The 26,374-nt window shown below is 39.3% G+C and overlaps 1 protein-coding gene across 1 annotated transcript in view; it reads right to left on the bottom strand.

Moving 5' to 3' along the window:
- Positions 1-26,374, bottom strand: part of CELSR1 (cadherin EGF LAG seven-pass G-type receptor 1) — a 2,549,932-nt gene that overhangs the window by 106,214 nt on the left and 2,417,344 nt on the right. The window contains exons 27-28 of the mRNA XM_044088384.1: positions 2,239-2,318; positions 1,913-2,039 (exon numbers count right to left, since the gene is read on the bottom strand). Of these exons, the coding sequence (XP_043944319.1) occupies positions 1,913-2,039; positions 2,239-2,318 (207 nt within the window). The remainder of the gene's footprint in view (positions 1-1,912; positions 2,040-2,238; positions 2,319-26,374) is intronic.

Raw genomic sequence — 26,374 nt, 5'->3', positions numbered from 1 at the left:
ATATATATATATATATATATATATATATAAATGGCAAGTTATATTTCAGGAGCTTCTTAACTGGCATGACTTCTTTTTTAGGTTAATTATGGGTAAACTGCCCATTAAGCGTGACACAAAACATAAAGCAAAGTCAGAAGGTTTCGGTTCAGTTGAGCTGCATCATGTGAATGAAACAATATCTCACTCTTTTAAACAAATGAAAGACTGAAGAGTTTTTGGGAACTGAACAGTTTCCTTTGCTCTATTGCTCTTTTTCTTTCACAGTGGATATGGTATTATATGGATATTAAAGCAGTATCCTCCTTGGTACAGGCTGGCTATCTATGGGTCATGTGGAATGATATCAGTATGAAGGCATATAAGCCTACATTTGAAAATGGATAACAACACGCCAAGTAACTGTTTTTCTCTCTTCGGAATAAAGGTTGAGGAGGACAATCTTTTATGTTGTTACTGTACATACAATATCCCGATTAACTGCAAAATTGTTGTTACAAGAAAGCAAAAACAAAATGTCACAATCATTATTGTCTCTGGATATACAGAGGGTCTGACATTCTACCTAACACTCATCGAAGGTGCAGATGGACAGTTAGATATAACTACTTATCCTACATGGGTTGACACTGTACAGAAAAAAAGAAGGAATGCATTAGATTTTGCCTATTGCTAGCTCAGTTGCCTACTGCTACCCCTTATCAGTAGTAATATTAACAGCAATAATAATAATAATAATAATAAAAATAAAAAGACAAAAGAAAAAAATATAACCCAGTTAAGAAAGTCTGTGTTAGCTACGCCATTCTTCAAGCTGCATACAGGACACATGATCTAGTGACTTACTCATAGCTTTGGTAAAATATTATCTGGACTTATTCACAGAAACTTTACTAGAAAAAAATAATAAATTTTTGATCAATAGTTAGTATACAATAATTTTTCTATCAGGAAATGGAAGAACGGACATTGATTCTTCTATAAATAGGCACATATTCTTACCTCATGATTCATGTACAGTCAAGCTTGGTGTAATACAGAAAATGGGCAAACAAAAATAATTCAGTAAACCAGAAAAGTATTAAATATCCTAGCAATACACACGGATACAAACGACAACATAAAATCTATCTTACTAGATGCTGAAAAGATATTGAGTATTCTGACGACATTCTTCTCATGAGTACTCTCTACTTTTACTCAACTTGTATAAAGATGAAGTGGGACTTTCTGTCTCTGATACCACCTTAAAAACATCAGGCTTTTATGCCTTCGTACTGATATCACTGCAAGTTAATCATTGCTTAGTATTAATAAGGCCTCTCCGTGACTATTTTTTTACCTCAGTCTGGGCAGGTGGACATCCCAAAGGAAGAGGTCTTCTATGTTTTATAAATGTTACCATACAATTTTACTTTTACTGATTTATGTAGCATAACTACTGTACACCTTATAACTTCCTTTCTATTTTCTTCTTTTCTCCTGCACAGTTTATAATGATGCATTTATAATGCATTACATGTATCCATTACTCTGTCTTTTGACCCCGCTTATCTTAAAAATGTCACATGGATTCTTAATTCTTACGACTCAAGAAATATTTCAAATCTATACAAATGACTTCCTCCTAAAAACATGTGCCAGGGTTTATGCATTAACAGGAATGGAACCCCATGAAAGTTGAAAACCTAAGGTTGACAAACACAAGTCCAAAGGAATACATACTTTTAGGTGGATCAGATTTAAAATTTTAGTTCTAGGGCAAAACTGTTCAACCATTCTGCTGATACAATCTGTACTTTATTTAAAGGAAATTAGAAAACTTTAGAAATACTGCACAGGTTCCCATCGTCTTATACCAAAATAAAAGGTATACTAGATCAGAGTTTCATATAACTGCAAATGGCCACACCTGTAGGCAGCTGAAGATGGCAAACAAGTAATGGAAGGTCATGACATCAGTGTTGACAGCCATTAAGCCCAACAGCCACGTGGCGCTGATCAGAAGCAGTAATACAAAGGCAGTTCGCAGACCAGAGCTAAAATAGAACAGAAAAAAAAATGCAAGTTTGAGTGTAAAACAAACACAGCTTAGGTCTTTTTTTAAACTAAGGTCTCACTAGAAATAGCCTAGTAAAACTTGCTGGAAAGAACTCCAATATCTGTACAATTGCTAAACAAGAACAATATCTTTACACTGATAGGCAACTGCAAAGTAAACCAAGTACATGAACTTACATGGCCCCATTTTTCTCAAATGTCCTATGTCTTCGGCCGCAAGATGCCTTTGCTGCCAATATGAAAATTACTACATTGATCTAAAGAAATACATTAAAAGGAGGTTAATAAAATACTTCTTTGTATTTCACTCTAGTTTAAGATGCATAAAATCATTAGAATCTTTAAATAGCAAAACATTAGCAATACTTCAGAATGCTACAGTGCAGATTCATATATGTGCGACACACAGTATCAGAAACATACTGAGTACATGTACAGAGGTCAAAGGGACAGTGACTTCTTGTGAAACAAACTTCAGAGTACTCATTTCTGAAATTTTATGTCTTTTACCTTTGGACATTACAAGTAAACCCTTTTCACAACGTCCAACTCAAACCACAAACAAAATCACAGCTAACAAACAAAGCTAAAGGCACTTATATACAGTTTTATCATTTTACAGATATACAGAATGTATTTAACTGAAGTATTTAAAAACTGGATACAACTACAGTTCTCAAAAAGAATAACCTAAGAGTTACAGCTTTCTTAAAAAAACTTAAAGAATAATTCTTACCCTGGTTTTACTTATACTATTACAAATAAGCCTGGCTTCATGGCATAGGAGGATGGCGCCCAGACTGCTGCCCATGTGACCAGGGTTTATTTAGTGGCCCTGGCACTGGAGGAGCTAGACAACGAGGGAAAGAAGTGAAAAGGCATGGCACATTCACCTCTCCCAGGGAGTGGGAAGGATTATGTCCACTTAGGCGGTTTCCCCGATGGAAGCCACCTCCTATGCTTCAATTTTGGGGTGGGTCTGCAAGAGGGAATTGCCCTCTGTGGAAATGAGGGAGCAACCTTTGCAGTCAGCCCATTGCATGATCCTTTCTCTTGTGATAATCTGTGTGACTGCTGGAAACACTAGGGCTAACCAGGAAAGTATGACTATCCAATGACAGCTGCCTTAATGTTGGCCCATCTCAGCTGATTCTCAACCTTCATGATGGGGAACAAATGAAACACTTGGATGCAAAGGTCTGACGATCAGCAGGCAGTGAGGATACTGGGTAAAAAAATACATTATTACAAATAAAACAGCAATAAATAACCTCTGCTAACAACCATTAATGGACCCTGTGTAAAATGATCCAGTTTTATAATTACTTGTCACATCTCCACTGCAACAGGTATTTTATTACCACTTTACAGTGGCGGCTGGTGACTTCAAATCAAAGGGGGGCTGCAGGAGACAGCTGAATGGGTGGGGTCAAGGGGGAAGGGGTGTGGTCAACTAGAAAGGGGAGGGGCTATGCTCAAAACCACAAAAACTAACTTTAATTAAATACGCTGCCCTGGGTGGCAAACCATCATTATGAGAGTCCAATCAAGACAAAAATAAGTGTAGAAGAATAAAAATATTTCAATGCATTGGCTGCATGACAGCTTACTTAATATCTAGATGGAAACAAAAGGTTGTGAGGTATGAAAAAATATTTTTTTAAATACATTACTGGAATGCCAGTCAAAATCAAGTACAAGAAAAACCAGAAGCACTCAACTCAAACCACTTCTCCTTGCACTGCAGTTCTAATTATAATTTATATTCAGCTTTATTAAAGTACCAAGTAACATCCTGAAAGTAGAAATCTCTGTGATGCCCCCACTTGTAAAAATGTTTCTTATCCAAAAAAGACTTGCTGCCTGACAACTATCTACTTGTTTCATGGGGAAAACATGCAAGCAAAAAATGAAAAGCAAACAAGAAACAAGCTCAAGATACATTGCTTAAAGGATTACTGTACAGGTTATGGACCACACATGATTGGCATTCTGTTTAGTTTATGGGTAAAGTCTGTAGAGATGACTGGAAGTCTCCAACAAGTGTAATGAGCTTTTTAAAATAATGGAATCCTGTCCTTTAATACCCAAGGCTTATACATTATCTAGTCAAGTATTCTCTGCATGGCAACAACAGAAAGGCTTTCTATGTTGGCAATTTTTTAACAGTATGCTTATTAAAGCTTACTTACATCTTACGATCTCAGACAAGCTTACCTTATGGTCATTAAAGCATTGCTACTTAAACACAGAGCAACAGGCACTTTGAGTAATAAGCATAAATCAACAGTACAAAAATATGACAGAAACCAGACCTTTCTGCAAAATCAAGGACAGATGAAAAGCCACTGTAGTACATGTGTCTACCTTGGATGGGGGGGGGGCACACTGCACATTTACACTGCATAACTACTCCTTGCCTTGCTTGGACACATACAGAGTCACTACATGGTGGAGTGGGGTGCAACAAGTATGTCACAATTTGAAATGTCTCTGGCTGACTATGATGGCCCTGACACATTTGTCATACCTCTCAACCTCAGAGCAAGAAATCTGGACAAAGCCATACACAGAAGTGGGACAAATGCCCAAAAATATGGACAATTTTTAAATATTGCTCTAATAAACTTAGAAAGATAATAGAATAGGTCTTGCATTAGTATGACTTTTCTGAAGGGTATAAAATCTGAAACTCAAATGTCTGTCATTATTTTCTAACTTCAGTCTTTAGTGACTTGTCACTAATTTGCCAAAAAACACAATTTTATGAAAAATGGACCAAATGTGATGCAAAAATATAAAATAGCCACACAATACAGCTGGGAACATGTCAAAGAAGGGATACTTTAATATGAGTACTGCTAACTTGAGCAGCTGACAAAATAAAAGAATCTACATGCATTTCAAGTAATCTATAACTTTGATTATTACAGTTATTTCTTAATTGTAAACCCTCCATGTTTTCTTCCAAAATTGCTATTTTGCGGAGGGATTATTAGGGGGAAGAGCAACATTCTGAGCCAAAATCGGGGACAGTTGAGAGGTTGGCTATGCCTAATTCTATAAAGCAATTTATTTGCATGTACCTCTCAACCTGTTAATGCAGTAAATCTGAACAAGGCCAAATATATTGGGGAACATATAAACAGTACTAAAATTGCTCTTGTATAAATTGAGACAGTTGATAGAATAACAGTTCTTACTTTAGCATGCATTTTTCTGAAGGTTATGAAGTCTGAAACTCAGTGTATCATTATTTAGTGACTTAATTTCTAAATGATTTGCCAGAAAACTACAAATTTTATGAACAACAAACCAAAAATAAGAAGCAAAAATCTATTAATTCTTTGAAAATCTGGACAGTTGGGAGGTATAGTTCAGCTGGGCCTGTCTGAGTTTGCTGCCCTTCCCCCCTGACAAAATCATGGTTGAATGGAGCCTCTGCAGCCATTCCAATGAACCATTACTTGGCTATTTCACTCCATTTGCCATAAACACTAATGTGCATACTGCTTTACTTCTATGATGAGTTGGACTTCATTTGAAAGTTTTATTTTGTATTTTACAGCACAAACACTAAGTCATCTACTAAACAAAGCAATGCAGTCTCATAAAGAAAACTTAGCATTAAAACTTATCTGCCCTTGAAACTCACAATCATTGAAACCCACATTCAAAGAAAATACATTTTGCCAGTGGCAGATAAAGATTAATTTTGGGCTGTTTTCAAATCATAGGCCCCTTGCATATGAAACATACATGTGCTCTTTGATACACCTTCCTCATTGTACTAAATTATATTCCTTGTACAATATATTACATTTGTTAGAGGGCGTTTTAAATTTGTTTTGAACATTTTTCCAGTAAGCAATGAAACAAAATGCATGCACCCATAATGACAAAACTGCCCAGTTCAGAACATTTATCATAAAAGTCTACTCAGACTTCCACAGTCCACCATTATCGGTAAATATGCACAATTCTACAGTCCACCATTATCAGTAAATATGCACAATTCTACAGTCCACCATTATCAGTAAATATGCACAATTTTACAGTCCACCATTATCAGTAAATATGCACTATCTCTGAAGAAGTAAAAGTCATCTAAATTCCACATTAAAGAAATCAGTAACTAATGAAGAGGTTGCTGCTAGCAAACACCTTTATATTTCATGGTTTCATCGAAAAATAAAATGTCTGTTGCCCCTCAGGAATAAATTGCCTATATTACATTAAAAAAATGATAAGCTAGTAATATTGCAAGAGGAAATGGATGGCAAACTGATAACGGACTCATAGTTAGTATCTTCACCAAGGAGAACATTCTCAGTACGGCAGCATCCACCCCTTGTGGGAGTAGAACCCACAGCCTTCTGCATCAAAGGCAAGTACACAACCTGTTGTGCTATTAACAAGACAAACCAACTTCCCTTAAGCAACACTAAACTTCTGTTCCCCTGCAGCTCTCACCTCCTTGTAAAATCTACTCAATACTCAACTTCGCAGCACAAGAAAACTGGAAAAAGCCAAAATGTATTGGCGGGGGGGTCAAAAGCCCAAAAAACAGGGACACAAACATTGCTTGTATAATCTTGGAAAGTTGCTAGAACCATACATTTTACTGCCAAGCTCCCTGTGCAAAACAGTCAGAACAACATACCACTACGCCAAATCAGCTGCTTTGTAAAAGAGGAAGACTGAAACTTAAATGGCTATCATTTAGTGAATTCAATTCTCACCATAGCTGTCAACCTCTTAGTACAAAACACCTGGACAAACCCAGTAATGAGGGAATACAGCCCTCAAACATTCAGTGAATTCAGTTCTTGCCATAGCTGTCAACCTTAGCACAAAAAACCTGGACAAAGCCAATAATGGGGGAATACAGTCCCAAAAATAGGGACAAATTTCAAATATTCATCTTAGAAACTTAGAAAATTGCTAGAAAAAAAGGTTGTGTTACGGTTGTGTTACTATGTATTTTCTGAAGAACATGAAGTCTGAAATTCAAATGCCTGTCAATTTTACTGCTGACAAAATAAAAACAATTTTCAGCAGAGACCCAGGGAGAAATACTGCAGACACGTCTTTGTAAAATGACAGGGCACCAGAGCAAATCCACACAAACAAAGGGAGGAGATGCAGACTCCACACAGAAGGCACCCCAGCCAAGAATCAAACCATAAAACCTATAGCTGTGAGGCAACAATACTACCACTGCACCATCAAATATGCAAGGACTTAAACATTCAGAAACCTAAAGTCTGAAATTCAAATGCCTGTCAATTTTGTTTAACATTTGTTAATCAGGACAGTCTGACTTGGAACAAAAAAAAAATTTCAGCAGAGGCCCAGGAAGAAATAATGCAGACATTTCTTTGTAACATGGGAGGACACAAAAGCAAACCCACACAAACACAGGGAGAAGATAAAGACCTCACAAAGAAGGCACCCCAGCCAAGAAGCAAACCTGAGAACCTGCAGCTGTGAGGCAACAACCTTACCACTGCACCATCAAATATCAAGCATTGCAACATTTACAAACCACAGATATTATGAGGAACGGATCAGATCAAATATGAGGCAAAAATCTGCAGTTTTTTTTTTACAAATGGTGGTGGGTAGGGAATTCAGGTCTTTAACACCTGCATACAAGGTACAGGGTTCAAGCCTGAGGTATTCCCTACCACACACCCACCCACCCACCCACACACACACACCCACACCCACACACACACACCCACCCACCCACACACCTGTAGTAGCAAACCACAAAAACTAAATATACTGCACTGGGTGCCAAACAGTCGTCATGAGAGTCCAATCAAGACAAAAATGAAGTGTAGAAGAATAAAAATATTTCAATGCATTGGCTGCAAGACAGCTTAATATCTAGATGGAAACAAAAAAGGTTGTGAGGCATGAAAAAATAAATTACTTTTTTTAAATACATTAATGGAATGCCAGTTAAAATCAAGTATAAGAAAAACAAGCAGCACTCAACTCAAACCACTTCTTGCACTGCAGTTCTAATTATAATTTATATTCAGCTTTATTAAAGTAACAAGTAACATGCTGAAAGTAGAAATCTCTGATGCTCCCACTTGTAAAAATGTGCCTTATCCAAAAAAAGACCTGCTGCCTGACATCTACTTGTTTCATGGGGAAAACATGATCAAAGTAAAAAATGAAAAGCAAACAAGAAATAAGCTCAAGATACATTGCTTAAAAGGATTACTGTACAGGTTATGGACCACGCGATTAGCATTCAGTTTACGGGTAAAGCCTGCAGAGATGACTGGAAGTCTCCAAGTGTAATGAGACTCTTAAAATAATGTAATTCTGTCCTTTATTACAAATACTGGCATATGCATTTCAATACCCAAGGTTTATACATTATCTAGTTAAGTATTCTCTACATGGCAAGAGAAAGGCTTCCAATGTTGGCAATTCTTTAACAGTATGCTTATTAAAGCTTACTTGCATCTTGCAATCTCAGCCAAGCTTACCTGATGGTCATTAAAGTATTGCTACTTAAACACAGAGCAACAGGCACTTTGAGTAATAAGCATAAATCAACAGTACAAAAAATATGACAGAAACCAGACCATTCTGTAAAAATCAAGGACAGATGAAGCGCCACTCTAGTACTTGTGTCTACCTTGGATGGGTGGGATTCTATGCACATTTACACTGCATAACTACTCCTTGCCTTGCTTTGACACATCCAGAGTCACTACATGGGAGAGTGGGGTGTAACAAGTATGTCACAGTTTTGAAATGTCTCTCACTGACTTGTGATGGCCCTGACACATTTGTCATACCTCTCAACCTCAGAGCAAGAAATCTGGGCAAAGCCATACAAAGAAATGGGACAAAGGCCCAAAAATAAGGACAATTTTTAAAATATTGCTCTTATAAACTTAGAAAGCTAATAGAGGTCTTGCATTAGTATGAATTTTCTGAATGGTATGAAATCTGAAACTCAAATGTCTGTCATTATTTTCTAACTTCAGTCTTTAATTATTTGTCACTAATTTGCCAAAAAAACACAATTTTATGAAAAATGGACCAAAAATGTGATGTAAAAATATAAAATAGCAACACAATACAGCTGGGAACCTGTCAGAGAAGGGACACTTTAATATTAGTACTGCTAACTTGAGCAGCTGACAAAATAAAATAATCTACATGCATTTCTGAAATAAAAGTAATCTGATTATTACAGTTATTTCTTAATTATAAACCCTCCATGTTTTCTTCCAAAATTGCTATTTTATGGAGGGATCATTAGGGGAAGAGCAACATTTTGAGTCAAAATCAGGGACAGTTCAGAGGTTTGGCTATGCCTAATTCTATAAAGCAATTTATTTGCATGTACCTCTCAACCTGTTAATGCAGTAAATCTGGACAAGGCCAAATATATTGGGGGAACATATAAACAGTACTAAAAATTGCTCTTGTATAAACTGGGACATAAATCTGGACAAGGCCAAATATATTGGGGGAACATATAAACAGTACTAAAATTGCTCTTCTATAAACTGGGACAGTTGATAGAACAGGTCTTACTTTAGCATGCATTTTTCTGAAGGTTATGAAGTCTGAAACTAGTGTGTCATTATTTAGTGACTTAATTCCTAAATGATTTGCCAGAAAACCACAAATTTTATGAGGAACAAACCAAAAATAAGAAGCAAAAAATCTATTCATTCTTTGAAAATCTGGACAGTTGGGAGGTATAGTTCAGCTGGGGCTGTCTAAGTTTGCCACCCTTCCCCCTCACAAAACCATGGTCGAATGGAGCCTCTCTGCAGCCATTCCAATGATCCATTACTTTGCTATTTCACTCCATTTACCATAAACACTAATGTGCATACTGATTTACTTCTATGATGATTTGAACTTCATTTGAAAGTTTTATTTTGCATTTTACAGCACAAACACTAAGACATCTGCTAAACAAACTTGGCATTAAACCTTCTCTGCCCTTGAAACTCACATTCATTGAAACAACATTAAAACCCACATTCAAAGAAAATACATTTTACCCGTGGCAGATAAAAATTAATTCTGGGCTGTTTTCAAATCATAGGCCCCTTGCATATGAAACATACATGTGCTCTTTGATACTTCTTCCTATTGCTTTGAACATTTTTCCAGTAAACAATGAAACAAAACTGTCCAATTCAGAACATTTCCATCATAAAAGTCTACTCAAACTTCTACAGTCCACTATTATCAGTAAATATGCACAATTCTACAGTCCACCATTATCAGTAAATATGCACAATCTCTGAAGTAGTAAAAAAGTCATCTAAATAATTCCACGTTAAATAAATCTGTAATGAAGAGGTTGGTGCTAGCAATCACCTTTATATTTCATGGTTTCATCGAAAAATAAAGTGTCTGATGCCCCTGAGGAAGAAATTGCATAAATTACATTAAAAATAAGCTAGTAATATTGCAATCGGAAATGGATGGCAAACTGATAACAGGCTCATAGTTAGTATCTTAATTTTCAGTACGGCAGCATTCACCCCTTATGGGAGTAGAACCAACAACCTTCTGCATCAAAAGCAAGTACACAACCTTTTGTGCTATTAGCAATGTCAGCTGACTTAGCATAATCAGCACTAAACTTCTCTTCCCCTGCAGCTCTCAGCTCCTTGTAAAATCTACTCAATACTCAACTTCGCAGCACAAGAAGTCTGGAAAAAGCCAAATTTACTGGGGTTGGTCAAAAGGGCAAAAACCAGGGACACATTAAACATTGCTTGTATAATCTTGGAAAGCTGCTAGAATAAAATGCTGTGTTACCACCATACATTTTACTGCCAAGGTCCCTGTGCAAAAGAGTCAGAACAACACACCACTATGCCAAATCACCTGCTTTGTGAAAGAAAAATGCTGTGTTACCACCGTACATTTTACTGCCAAGGTCCCTGTGCAAAACAGTCAAGAGCAACATACCACTATGCCAAATCAGCTGCTTTGTGAAAGAAAGGAAGACTGAAACTTAAATGGCTATCATTTAATGAATTCAGTTCTCACCATAGCTGTAAACCTCTTAGCACAGAACACCTGGACCCAGTAATGAGGGAATACAGCCCTCAAACATATTCAGTGAATTCAGTTCTTGCCATAGCTGTCAACCTTAGCACAAAAAACCTGGACAAAGCCACTAAAAGGGTATTACAGTCCCAAAAATAAGGACAAATTTCAAATAGCCATCTTATAAACTTAAAAAATTGCTATAATAAAAGGTTGTGTTACTATGTATTTATTGATAGAATAAAACGTTGTTTTACTATGTATTTTCTGAAGAATATGAAGTCTGAAATTCAAATGCCTGTCAATTTTACTTCTGACGGAACAAAAACAATTTTCAGCAGAGGCCCAGGGAGAAATACTGTAGACACATGTCTTTGTAAAATGGCAGGACACCAGAGCAAATCCACACAAACACAGGGATAAGGATGCAGACTCCACAGAGAAGGCACCCCAGCCAAGAATCAAACCAGAAAACCTATAGCTGTGAGGCAACAATACTGCCACTGCACCATCAAATATGTAAGGAACTCAACATTCAGAAACCTGAAGTCTGAAATTCAAATGCCTGTCAATTTTATTTAACATTTGTTAATCAGAACAGTCTGACTTGGAATAAAAAAAAAACAATTCTCAGCAGAGGCCCAGGAAGAAGTAATGCAGACATGTCTTTGGAACATGGGAGGACACAAAAGCAAACCCACACAAACACAGGGAGAAGATACAGACCCCCCCCCCACAAAGAAGGCACCCCAGCCAAGAAGCAAACCTGAGAACCTGCAGCTGTGAGGCAACAATGCTACCACTGCACTATCAAATATCAAGCATTGCAACATTTATAAACCACAGATATTATGAGGAACAGATCAGATCAAATATGAGGCAAAAATCTGCAGTTTTTTTTTTTACAAATAGTGGTGGGTAGGGAATTCAGGTCTTTAACACCTGCATACAAGGTACAGGGTTCAAGCCTGAGGTATTCCCTACCATACCACCAGTATATTGCACCAGGGGCATTTTCACACACACACACACACACACACACACACACACACACACACACACACACACACACACACACACACACACACACACACACACACTTACCTGGTCCTGTAGTAAATCCCTGTCCACAAAACCACCATTAAATCCAGGTCCCTGTCCTCAAAAATCCCTGTCTGCAAAACCACCATTAAATCCAGGTCCCTGTCCTCAAACCCCCTCCCCCCCGACGAGTGCAGCTGAAAACCCATGCAAATCCGACCTTGCCGTTGCAAGATCTTCCCCTGCAGCAAGCTCCAATCCATACCCGAGATCCTTCTCCTGACTGCTGACCTTGCAGTCCGACCCCGACGCGTTTCCCCAGCGAGTTCACAGGCAGTCTATGCAGTTTAAAACTGCATAGACTTGTGGGAGTGCTCCTGTTCACGTGTCTCAATCAGGACTGCTGCTGAGACAATCTGCGCATGCTCCTTGCTCCAGACTGTCTCAGCAGCAGTCTGGACTAGTGCGCATGCGCGAAGTCCGCGAAATTTTAAAATATTTTTTTATTATTTTTTTTCTTTTTATTTTTTTATTTTGTTAGTTTGAAGTTGAGGGGGCTGCAGTCCGGCAGTCCAATAGCATGGGCCGCCCCTGCCACTTTATGAATCCTAGGAAAGAAGTGATGTTTCAACACTTACTTGTTCAGTTAGGAAATGGTTAATAATCTTCACAGACATATACTAATAAACAGACTCAAACTACCACAATAGCAACTTAAAAATGAGTAATTCTCATAAGAACAAAACAGGTTAAGTAAACTATTTTTGCTTGATATGTGGCGGGAAGCATTGTTGCCTCACAAAAAGGTTAATTGGTTTGATTCTTGGCTGGGGTGCCTTCTGTGTGGAGTCTGCATGCCCTCCCTCTGTGTGGGTTTTCTTTCGGTGATCCATTTTCCTCCCAATGGCCAAAGACATACAGTAGGTGGAATGGGCTCTCTAAATAGGCTTCAAGTGCAAGTGTGCATGTGTTTATGGTATGGAAGAACAACCACAGCAGAGCTTGCCACCTGTCAGTGTGAACACTGGCTCTGGATTATTTTCATTGTCAATGTGACACCCTAGCCCATGTGCAAAAATGGGAAAAAGGTTGTGGGAGGATGGATTTTGTGAATGAAGCAAAGTTTAATAAATTTAATGGAGTTTTAATTTGCAGACTCTAAAACTAGATAAATTTGGTCACTTTTCCTTATGAGCATACAACTTAAAAACTAGACTGAATAAAACCTACAAGACACAAACTCCTTTTCTCAATTATGATCAAAACAGTTACAATAGTTATTCAAAGACAGTGAGTGTGCAAGTGTAGGTTACAAGAATCAAACACATGTAGTGCACAAATCAAATTCATCTATGGTTAAAATTGCAAACTTCTGTGCTGTACTACCAACCAGTCACTAATTTCTTTCCCTTAAAGCAACTCAAAGCAAAATACTTCCGGTATTCCTCCACAGGTATGTATCATAACATATTACATCTACTTTTGGAAAATACTGGGATACATTCAACCTCACATCAAGTGTTTCCTTATTACATTCATGTTTCCCATCTGTTGCAATATTTGTATTTCTTTGGGTATTCCAGTAGCAATTATCATGCAAACATAATATTTCAGAGCAAAAACATCACAAATGCCAGTTACAAGTAACACTGTATATTACACTGTCTCCACAAAAGTAACCATGGCAATAGTCTGTTTGAAATAGTAAGCCATTCTGGTCTGCATGAAAAGGATATGAAGTTGAGGAAAACTCAAAAATCTGGGATAAACATGCATCAGATTTTGAGAGTTGGCAAGATACCATCAGTGTGAAAAGATGTTCATGCACTCCAAAAACCTGGCTGCCACAGTAATCTTTAGAAGACTAATTAGATTACCATTACTGTGTGGCCATTACCTGCTGCATCAAGTCACTTTTCAGAGGATAACATGTAACATGTTATAACACTAAACTGAGGTTTTTGAATTTAGCATACTCGGGATTTGCATGTCTAAGTCAGAGTAGAGGACCCCAAATCAAGTTCACCACAGTTTTAGCTTTGCAAAGAGATGAAAATACTTTACCCCCTCTTGACTGGAATGAATACAGTGCAGAAGGAGAACTCTGTGTTGGGGAATGAGATTTACTAACATTGCAAACCTGAGGCAGTGGACTGATAACTATGTCTAAGAATAAGACAGCCACCACCATTACTACAGTGGGAAGAAAGTACAGTTGTGTACACTTACCATAAATGTAGATGTTCGAGTGTATTCACTGTTGCAGTCATCACATTTGGGTTATCTGCTTGCAGGTAGCCCTCAGTCGGCCTGATTATCAAAGTTTTGGGTCCTGCATTGGTTGCTATCTCATCTTCCATGACGTCAGGTCGTCAGGGGTATAAAGCATGCAGCCGACGCCATTACATCAGTTATTCTTGCCCCAGATGTCAGGTGCCCCTATAATGGGAAGCAATTATATACAAGGTTACACCTCCAACAAAAAGCAAATACACCAGAAAGCTTTAAGCATAGTAAATGAGAATAGAGGTATAGTCAACAGAAGTCAGGGTGCTGGAAGGAGGGTAACCAGGACTGCAACAGTGAATACATTCGACCATCTACATTTATGGTAAGTGTACACAACTGTACTATGTTCTTCATGTTTCACTGTTGCAATCATCACATTTGGGTAGATTTCCAAAGCTAAGGATGGGAGGGGGCAATTAGATAGCATTAGGACCAGCTGAAAGGCCCTGTAAGAATGCAGTGGCAAAGCCAGCTCTGGATATAGAAAAAAATGGCAAGTGGTAATGCTTGGTGAAGGTATGTACAGAACTCCAGGTAGCAACTTCTAGGGTGTCCCTGGTAAGGACACCTCTGAGAAAGGCTATACAGGTAGATGCAGCCCTGGAGGAATGTGGTCTTATCCCCTGTGGGGTAGGTTTTCCATGGTGCTTGTAGCAGAAATTAATGCAATGGCCTATCCACTTAGAAATGGTTTGCTTTAAAATGGCCTTCCCCTCTACCCCTGCAGCAAATGCAACCAGCAGCTGTTCAGATTTCCTGAGAGGCTTACTCCAGTCCAAGTAAAATCTAAGTTGTCTGTGCAAGTCCAAGGAGTGCAGTATTCGTTCCCCTTTGTTCTGCGGATTAGAAAAGAAGGTTGGCAAATGAATGGACTGATTAAGGGCCACACTGGATACCACCTTGGGCATAAAGGAAGGATTGGTCCTGAGGGACACCCTGTCCACATGAAAGATGAAGAAAGGCTCCACTGCCATGAGGGCCTGTAATTCAGACACCCTTCTTGCTGAAGTGATGGCTAGAAGGAAGGCTGTTTTCCAAGAAAGGAATTTCAACTCTGCATTTGCAGCTGGCTCAAAGGGAGGTAGAGTGAGCTTTTCAAATACAAAGTTAAGGTCCCAGGCTGGAGAAGGGGCTGTCCTGGGTGGTCTTATGTTTTTGGCCACTCTGAGGAATTGCTTCAGCAGTGGATGAGAGAAGAGGGGTGGCTCTGTATTGCAATGTGCTGAAATGGCTGAGGCATGAATTTTGATGGAAGAAAAGGAAAGGCCCTTGTGAAGCATCTCAGTTAAGTACTGAAGAATATGCTGTAAATTGGGCACTGCTGTGCCCATCCCCTGAGTTTGGCTCCAGGAACAGAATCTTTTCCATTTTTTAGCATAGGATTTTCCAGTACCAGGCCTCCTTGCCTCCAGAATGACATCCATCATTTGCTTACTTTAGGGATGGTAACAGAGAGATCATGTAATTATAGCCAGGCTGCAAGGTTCAGGGTTTGAAGCTGTGGGTGCAGAATCCGGCCCTCCTGCTGGGACAGCAGGGCAGGGGTCTGAGGCAGGTGCCATGGTGCTAGCAGTGACACACTGTGCAAGAAGGGGTACCAGTGATGGCATGGCCAGTCTGGTGCAATCAGTATTGCCCTTGGTTTGTCCCATTTGATCTTTAGTAGCACTTTGGAGAGGAGAGGTAGAGGGGGAAAGGCATAAACTTTCCAGGTGAAGAATAGGGCATCCACTTTCCAAGCTTGTTTGTCGGGAGTCCTTGTGCAGAATTTGTCCAACTGGTAGTTCTGAGGGTAGGCAAACAGGTCTATCTCTGGGCTTCCCCATTTGTTTCTCAACATTTTGAATATCTTTGGTTCCAGTTTCCACTCGTGTGGGTCCATGAGATTTCTGCTTAAGTCATCTGCCAGTGTATTTAGCTTGCCTGGCAGGAACTGAGCTTGTATGTGCACTTGGTAGCTCAAGGCTGTGTTCCACAGAGCCATGGCTAGTCTGCAGAGAGGGTATGAGTGGGTTCCCCCCTGCTTGGTTATGTGCCACATAATAGTGGTACTGTCCGTCTTTACCAATAATTGTCCTGGAAGAATGTGGTCCTTGAAGGCTGTCAGAGCATTCTGTACAGCTAACATTTCTTTTTGATTGATATGCAGGTCCATTTGACTTGGGTTCCATTTGCCCTGAATGCACCGCCCTGCCAAGTGAGCTCCCCATGCTTAGTCTGATGCATCTGCTGTTAGGGTTTGGGCAGCAGGGGGTAGAGTGAATGGCAGTCCCTTGTTTTGGTGGCAGGCCTCTACTCACCAAAGGAACTCTATCTTTAGACAAGGCATGATAGGAATCATTGATTCTAGGTCCTGAGAATGTCGGCACCATAGGCTTTTTAGATACCATTGTAGTTTCCTCATATGCAGTCTTGCATATGGAATTAGAAGAATGCAAGAAGCCATGAACCCCAGGGCTTGCAGTATTTTCCTTGCAGATAGCTGGGCCTTTTTGGCCAGTAGTTTGAAGTAAGCTGTCAAATGAACTTGTTTCTCTGGTGCGAGGCAGGCCATCTGGGAAGTTGAATTCAAGCGTGCTCCCAGGAATACAATTTGTTGGCAGGGTGCAAGATGTGATTTCTTTTCATTTATGGTGTACCCTAGAGAAGTTAGTCATTTCTTTACAAATGCCAGATGATTTAATAGTATGTCCTGGCTTTCTGCCTGAATTAGACAATTGTCCAGGTCAGGTATGGGTATATTTGAATAGTTCTTTGCCTGCAAAATGCAATGACTGGAGCTAGGCACTTTGTGAATACCCTGGGTGCAGTAGATAAGCCAAAGGGCAGTGCAGAGAACTGATGGTGCATGTAGCCTGCTCTGAAGTGTAGGTATCTTCTGCAAGATTCTCTCATTGGGATGTGCAGGTAGGCTTCCTTTAAATCCAGGGTTGCCAGCCAGGCATTTTTGCTTAGCATGGGAAGCAGCTGATGAAGAGTTACCATTTTGAATTTTGGGATTACCAAAAAAAGTGTTTAGGATAGGCAAGTCTAGGATAGGACGCCAGGAAGCGTCTTTTCTGGGTATCAGGAAAAGTCTTGAGTAAAAACCTTGCCCCCATTCTTCTCCTGGGACAGGATGAATAGCTCTAAAGCTTAGGAGAGAAAGAATTTGCTTTTGAGCCTCTGCCCACTGATTTGGGGGTACGTCTGGCCAACCATTTGGGGTTGGTAAGGAGTGGAAGTGGAATGTGTATCCGTGGGAAACTACATTTAAAACCCATTTGTCTTGGGTAATGAGTTCCCAATTTTTTGCATGTAGGGTGATCTTTCCCCCTAAAGGAACAGTCAGTTGAGCAGGGCTTGGAAGGTTTAAAGTTAAGTCATTGAGACAGTTTACCATAGGGAGGAGTCTTACTACTCCCAACTTTGGAAGTGGGAGCCCCCCACTGCTTAGGCCCTGTGAGTACCTTGAGACTGAATCCTGGGTGTTCTGCTGGTTCTGGGTTTGGACTGAGAAGGCCTGGAAGAGGCAGGAAAGGACCAATTCTTAGAGGGCCAATGCCTACTAAATCCGGGAGGCTGTACTTGCAGGACATCTTTAACAGTTTGCATAGATTTAGCTTTTTCCTCCATCTTTTTAAGTACTTCTGCTTTGTTGCCAAACAGGCGGTCTTGGTTTAAGGGAGCATTTATTTAGCATCAATTTAGCTTTAACATGATCTGGCAAAGATTGCTCCTTAAGCCAAGCATGCCTTCTGAGTACAGACCCAGTGACAGCAGCCCTGCAAGATACCTCTAATTAATCAAAACCACAATGCAAAGCATGTTTTCCAACTTGTTCAGCAGAATGCATTAAATCCTGTAATTCTTTATTTTCAGCACACTCAGGAATCAACATCATTTTCTGTTTAAGCAATCCAATAATATGCTACTGATACTTTAACATATGAAACTGGTAGTTTAAGGCCCTAATGGCCAAAGTTGCAGAAGTGTATACCTTCTTACCCCATCTATCCAAGGCCCTGGAATCTCTATCACAGGGGGTAGGGTTTTTGGCAGTAGTAGTCTTAATGCCCTTGGATTCCTGTGAAATGGTCTCAGGATCCGCAGTAGGATTTTTAAAGAGGAACTTGTGAGAGTCAGGTACCCTGTAATACCTTTCAGGTTTTTTGGGAGCAGGAGGTAGAGAGTCTGGGGCCAGGCTAGATTCCGAGAAGTCATCATCTATAATGTCCAGCACAGGAGGGATAGCTAAAGGCCTGTGTTGAGGTAGGAGTAAGAATTCCCTAAGCCTCTTTTTAGAGTCAGAGTAATCCTGGCTTTCCCAGCAGAAATGCTCCCTAAGAGTATGCAAGGTTTCACCAAAAGAGAAATCTTCTGGAGGGGAAGCAGAGGGAATGGAGTCCTCTGTATCAGAATCCTCATAGGTAGATAAGGACAACTCCTGATCATCAGAGAAAACAGAAATTTCAGAATCCTGATCAGAAGAATCAGAAGGAAAATCAGACCTAGGTCTCTTAGAGGGAGAAGGGTGGCTTCCCCTGATTAGAGTAATAAGGTCTTCAGCCATTCTTATCATTTGTTTTTTTAGGCATAGGGGCCTGACCATGCGGTCTGGGTGTCGGTTTTCTAGGCATGGATCAAGTTTTAGGCCTTGAAGAAGAAGATGGCGTCAGTTTAATATGCAAGTCAGTAGGCCTGAATACACCCTCAGAAGCCGATGCCTGCACAGCGGCTCCGGACCCACCCAAGGTAGAGACATCCGCAGGTTCCACAGTCGAAGAAGCATTTTGTGGCATACCGGACTCCGAATGGGTCTCAGTAGAGGCCTGTAAACCTGAAGTAGCGGGTATCAGGGACTGCGAAAGTGCCTCACTGAGTACCGGCAAATAGCTTAGGAGAAGCGTCGTTGGCAGCTTTGGACCTATGTGGTCTGTCTCTGCCTTTATCTTTGCATTTTTTTGGAATGTTGGTAGTCGGGTGGCTTACCTAAGCCATTTCTGGATAACTGAACTGAGTACCAAAATATTTAGATGTGAAAAAGAACCAACGATGACTAGTATGAGGTTTGAATAAGGCAGAAAACCAACAGCGAGGTACGTCGTGGTCTGGGCCTAAGCAAGGAATGCAGTACGAATGAAAATATTTATGAGGCATTTGCTTTCCACAAGAAATACAATTACTAACTTTTACTGACATCGGTTTAGAGCAAGAAAAAGGATCCCCAACAGTGTGCTTAGCTGAAGACTTCGGATCTGAAACCCGAAAAAAAAATTTCAGTAGTCGGCAACCGGCACTTGTGAACTGCTTCTGCTTCGGGCACCGCATGGCAAGAAAGACTGATGTAATGGCGTCAGCTGCATGCTTTATACCCCTGGCTTGACATCTTGGAAGATGAGACAGCAACCGACGTAGGACCCAAGACTTTGATAATCAGGCCGACTGAGGACTACCTGCAAGCAGATAACCCAAATGTGATGACTGCAACAGTGAAACATGAAGAACATCAAACAGGCTTGTTTCTTCTTATTCACCTCTCATGTCTCCTGAGGACAAACACAAACAAAACATATTAAGGGATAATCTCCATGAAGAATGCCACATAAGTATGCATATGGTATGGAAAACCAACTCTAACTTAATAATACTATAAGCTACTGAGCTTCAAAATTCATATTGCAAGTATGTTCCAAGCTAGCATATCATGTTCAGGGGATTCTCCTATAATCTCAGCAGTAGTAGCAGCACTGAAGACATAAATGGTGCCACCGTGTACTTCTGTTTGTGATATGCCTTCTGGCATTTTTGATATTAAAAACCCTTTGCAAATACTATAATCATATTTAGCTGATTATGAGACACAAGTGTCTAATCTTTAAAACTGCCATAAATTAGCAGCCAAAGTTAGCCACCTAGATAAATGAGCTATTACTGTTAAAGATGCACTCAGTGCAACTGAGGGGAGCTGAAGGTGCTCAATTTAATTACTGAATAATGGGTGAGGAATACCCGAATGATAAAATAAATGAAGCAATTTGTGATACTCTTAGTGCAATCATTGGGCCATCTAAGGTTAAATCCACAAAGCTTTGCCAGCACACCCTCTTCCCAGCCTGGAGCCTTTCCCTAAGCATAGTTATGCAAAATTACTTTGTGTTACTGACGCTTTTTGCATGTTACTTGTCTCTAAAAACTAAAAATAATTTGCTTGGAATTGAGATAACAAGCATTTTTTCTGATTTGCCCAAAAAGATGAGAAACGAGTGTAGCAATATGGTGCCAAAGTATCACCTCCTGACACAATGCAAAATCAAATTCAAAATAGCCTAATTATCCACCGTTTCTTTTTCATGGTAAGGACTGGACTACAATGTGTATAATGCTCTACAGATGTCGCAACTGTCTAAAGAATTATTTAGCAATAAGTGAATCTACTCTACAATGTCTGGTGATTATCTATCTAATGCAATCACTACTGAATTAGCTGTAAGCTATATAACCTTTTTTGCTGTGGTATGAAATATATTCGCCCAGCAGATATAAGAGGATGTGCTTTACTTTCCCTTGTGACACCATAGAATTTACAACTATTAATCAAGAACTTCTTCAGATCGTTCATTAAATCATTTAAAAGTCAATACTGGATTGAATAACAATGGGGCTAACAGGAAGACATAATTCTGTTTTTTTAACAAGAAACAGCTTAATTGAATTATCACTTATGATGCAATCATACTTTTATATAAATGAAAACAAACCATATTGACATATTTACAGTTGCAAATATAATACAACACTTAATCTTCTGTACAGTCACTGCCAGTCAAACATTACATAGCGTATTCAATTTGTGCCTTCCCTTAAACCTCATTTCTCCCCAAAAACATTATTCTACATGCATCATTCCCACAATTCCAATTTTTTCTAAGTAATTTGCTCCTATCTTTTTCTAAAGATCCATCTTTCATTTCTTTATCTCTGTTACTATATTCACTACTTTTAGTATGGTTGGTGTAGACTTTGATTTCCATTTTCTTGCAATTGCTTTTTAGGCAGCCAACAGAATGAAACTCAGCAAGGCCTTACTATATCTAAGCAATAGTATCAGAGCTCAAAAAATCATTTCCTTAGTTATACCAATTTTCTCACCCAGTATTTCTGACAGAGTAGCCCTGCATGTAATTTTTAAAGTCTGACAGCTCATTACACTACCAGAAAATATGTTCTCAATTACCTCTTTCCTCCCCATCACACCTCCAACATTTGCAATCTACCTAAGGAAAAATTCTTTGGAGTTTGCTTAGGGTATAAAACACCTATGCAAACACTTCCAAAGATCCTAAATCTTATAGATTTTGCTGCATATTTGGGAACCATACATATATCATCTCATTGTTTCCTTGTGAATTATTTATCCATTCTCTCTTCCCAATCTTTTCTAACCTCTTCTGAGAAAATTACCAGGATACCCAATTACTCTTAGTAAAATTAAGACTTATACAAATAGTAGTATTAACTAAGAAAGAAGACCTTTCAGGAGCATGAAACCCACAATTCCACCAAATAAATGCAATTACTCTCAAAGGTTAAATACAGGCCACGGTGGTGCAGTGGTTAGCGTTGTCACCTCACAGCAAGAGGTTCTCTCGTTTGATTCTTGGCTGGAGCGCCTTCTGTGTGGAATCTGCATGTCGTCCTCATGGTCGGGTGATGTTTAAAGACATGCAGGTAGGTGCGTGCAAGAATGGGTGTGCCTTCTTTGAAGGTTGGGTGTTGGGTTGGCAACTCAGCATCGTAAAAATCCACTGCCAATAATTAATGGACCGGAGTTCTGTTGTGGTAACCCCTAACCGGGAAAAGCCGAAAGATGAACAACAACAACTCTTAAAGGTTAAATATTTTCTAAAAGACCAGCCCCAATGAAAGGTATAGATGTATTTAATAATGAATAATAAAACAGAAAGCATGAAAATACTGAATGCCTACTTACAATAAACACCAAAGTTTCAATTCACAGGAAATATAAAAACAACAAAGATGGAAAGATTCAGACAGATAAAGAAAAACAGTACTTAACTTATTCTTCTTCTTTTGGCTTTTTCTTGGTTAGGGGTCACCACAGTGGATCACCTGTCAGCTCATAATTGGCAGTGGAGTTTTATGGTGTCGAGTTGCCAGTCCAGCGCCCAATCTTCCACAGAAGGCACACACACGCACTTACCTAGGGCCAATTGAGAGTGTCCCGTTCACCTACAGCATGTCTTTGGGATGTGGGAGGAAACTGGAGTATGCAGAGGAAACCCATGCGACCACAGGGGGACATGCAGACTCCACATAGAAGGTACACCAGCCGAGGATTGAACCAGACAACCTTTTGCTGTGAGGCGGCAATGCTAACCTCTGCACCACCGAGGCCGCTCACTTTATTTTCTAATTAACTGAAGAATTACTGTTTCCTAATTAAGTGACTTTGAAAAGCAAGGCAAGATGAAATGAGTGAGTAGTCTTTGATGTCAGGTTCCCAAAAGCAAGAGTACAGAGTGTGTCATTATCGCATTTATCACTAATATCTAAAAATAATTTCAGTGCTGGCTGTAGAATGGCATCACATGTGGTCACCTGATTCTGTGGTTCCCAAACTACCACCCTGACTAGAAGCTGAACCAGGATCCAGCACAGATGTGGCACAATACACACCTAGAGCTTTGCTAAGGCATCTGGAGACTGTAAAACAATTGCAACCTTTTCATCCTTCCTGGAGAGACTAACCAACTATTCTCTGGCACCCCAGGGTAGCAATTAGTTCACCATTAAGGACAATAAAAGCCCAGGCCTATCCCAAACATTGTGTCTCTGGCTGCATTCAGGCCTGTGAGATAAAAATATTTATCGCCAAAACCAAGTCATTTAATTTCTGGCTATTATTCCTTAAGGTAAGCTGAGCTGAGCTTAACCCTCCACCTCCAGCATCCTCTGTTAACATATATACATTTCCTCAGTTACAGCAGTACAGTCTGATATAAATGTATATTTCTTTTCTGTCCAGCACAACCTACTGTTGATAAATTTTTAACACAAGCATCTGTACAAATCAGTCTGATATACAAATGACATAAAATTCTTTACAAAACTCCAGCTAGCTATGCTGGCATATGTTACACATGCACTGCCCTACCCTCTCTGGCACAGTTGGGACTACCTCACATCATCACATGCCCTATTAATCATCCCTTTTTTAACAGCAGCTTCTGTTTTAGATTCTGCTAGAAACTCTACTAGTGCTGGTCTTTCACTTAGGATCACCCTATTCCTTTCTCTTTGCCTATACTCTCATATCAAACCTTGATAGCAAAGATAATCTTTAGCCTGCTATCCAAATTAATTTCTGGCCTTTTTCCATTCTATTACCTTATCCTCTCTATTTTTTTGAGCTAAACACCTTGGTTCATTTGCCAGTTTTCTCCAGTAAATTCCCACCCCCACTTGCCTGTTGTCTGTACTCCTACATGCAGACATCCCTACTGGCCGAATCTCCTTTCTCCATTCCCATGTTAGCTTAGTTTGTAGACTACTTTATGAATATTTTTGTAGAGTTATTGTTATTCTTCTTAAGGATCTGCATCCAAAATCCCAGTATCTTATTTCTTGAGCCCCCCCCCCCCCCCAATGTCATCATCATCCCTTTCTTTGAATTATATATTTCTGCTTGTGCTACATACTGGAGCCTTAACTGTGTAGTTCTGTAATACCCCTTCAAATCAGGTAATCCCACACCATGTTGTTCTTTTGGAAGGATCAACTTATCCCTCTTGACTCTTGCCCTATTCATCTCCCAGATAAAATCATTCAACTCTTTATTAATTGCTATCCACAACTTCTCTTCTGGTTGACAAAAATATGCCTGACCTATTTGTAAAACTAAAGGGAACTAAAAACATTTTCACTGCTTATAACTTACTATTCAAATCCATAAAACAGAGCTTCCAGTTTCTCAATTTTTGTATTATCTTTTGTTTAGTCTCTTCCCACATATCTTTAGCTGCCATAACAATCCTTTTTAATCCATAATTCTAAGAACTTCATTTTATCATGTCCCCATAAATATGGGTTACTGCTGAACCAATTCATGTGTGAGTAGTTTACAGCTATTGCCTTTGTTTTATCTTCATTAATTCTGTAGCCCATAAAGACTCGAAAATATTTCAGAATGGTCCACAACACTGAAATGTCCTTTTCTGGTTTTATCAGGTACAAAATAATACCATCTGCAAATAAAGCCAACTTTTTTTGATTACCATACCACTTATATCCTTGAATTTTTGGGTGCCTTATTTTCTTTGACAATTGTTCTAAATATAACACAAATAAAGGGGAAAGAGGACAACTCTGCCTGGTTCCTCTGCTCAAACAAAACCTATAAGAGAGGATGCCCCACATTAATTTTCACCTCTGATCCCTCATATATCCTCCTAATCAACCTTATTTTACTAGGGAATGCAAAAGCTTCCATTGCCTTACTCAAAAAATCTCAGCTTACTATGTTGAATGCTTTCTCTGCATCAAGAACCACTACCAACAGTGGTATTTTCTTATATTCTGCTTCCCCCTGGATCATCATTGTTCTATTAAGGGTGTCAAATGTTTGCCTCTCCTACACAAAACCACAGTGATCCATATCTATCAATTTTGGCATCCCTTTACCATTCTTTTAGCCATTACAGACAAACACTTTATAATTGTGGCTTAGAATTGAAATGGGCCTATATGAAGCTGGATCTGATGGGTCTTTACCATCTTCAGGTATTACAGCCACCACATCTTTCTTCCAGGATGTTGGTGCTTCCTCACCTTTTAAAATAGTGTTAAAAACCTTCTAGATCTTTATGTTGTCCTTCTCTCCTAGCGTTCAAACTTCAAAGGGAATACCATCTGTTACTGGAGACTCATGTAGATTGGTTATACATCACATTTTTTCACCCATCACCTCCTATCCTGTTAGTAACTGAGCCTCATCTACCTGTAACCTTGGCATACTTAATTCTTCCATAAACATTTCTATTTGTGCTTTTTCTTGATTTCCACATTTCTTTGCTTTATATAGATTTTCATAAAATGTCTGGATTTTTTTAAATATTTATTTATTTATTTATTCCAGTTTGATAACCGAGGAGGTCCACTGGGCTCGTGGAGCCTGTTTTCAGTGAAGGCCTGGGGAGAAAAGCTCCAACAATACATAGTTACATGAATAATTACTAAGAAACTTTGCATTAATGACAAATAAACAGGTAGCATTCATAAAGAAACAAACAATTACAATTTTGATTAGGTGTAAAAGACAGGTAAATGGCCTTAAGGCTAGATTTTACAGTATAGTTATATATACAAAATACAAATGAGCAAGGTTAGCTAGGTGAGAGGTTAACCAGGAGTAAAAGTGGAGGAGACCTTGAGAGGTATAGGGTGAAGAGTACAACTGCATTTCCTGTTTGAGTAAAGGTGAGAATGAAAAAGAGTTTTAAAGTTTTTGAGGTTACCGCAGGTCCTAAGAGTGGAGGGAAGAGCATTCCATTTTTTGGCTAAGGTGAAGGAAAGCAGAAGTTGACCAGCTGGGCGCTTCAGATTGTGGATGGTGATTAGGTTTTGGTGGGTAGATCTAAGTGTTCTATGGGGAGTATATGGTTGTAGGATATTGGATAGTGCAGGGCACTTGGTAGGTTGGAATAGTAGTCTATAGGCAGTTGTGATTTGGAGAAAGTCAAGTTGGTTATAGAGTTCAAGCCAGTTTAATGAGTGAAGGGAGGAACAGTGATGAGAGGAAGACTTGGCTTTGGTAGCAAATCTGGAGATTTTATTGTAACATATTTCTAGTTTGGAGGATAGTGAGGAGGATAAATTAGCAAGCAGAGGGGTGCCATACAGTAGAGAGGGAAGGAGATAAGTAGTA

This window comes from Protopterus annectens, chromosome 11.part0 (assembly GCF_019279795.1).
Source record: "Protopterus annectens isolate FY-2018-M chromosome 11.part0, PAN1.0, whole genome shotgun sequence".
Classification (NCBI taxonomy): domain Eukaryota; kingdom Metazoa; phylum Chordata; order Ceratodontiformes; family Protopteridae; genus Protopterus; species Protopterus annectens.
The sequence above is the reverse complement of the archived record's forward strand: the minus strand, read 5'-3'. Positions and strand labels throughout refer to the sequence as shown.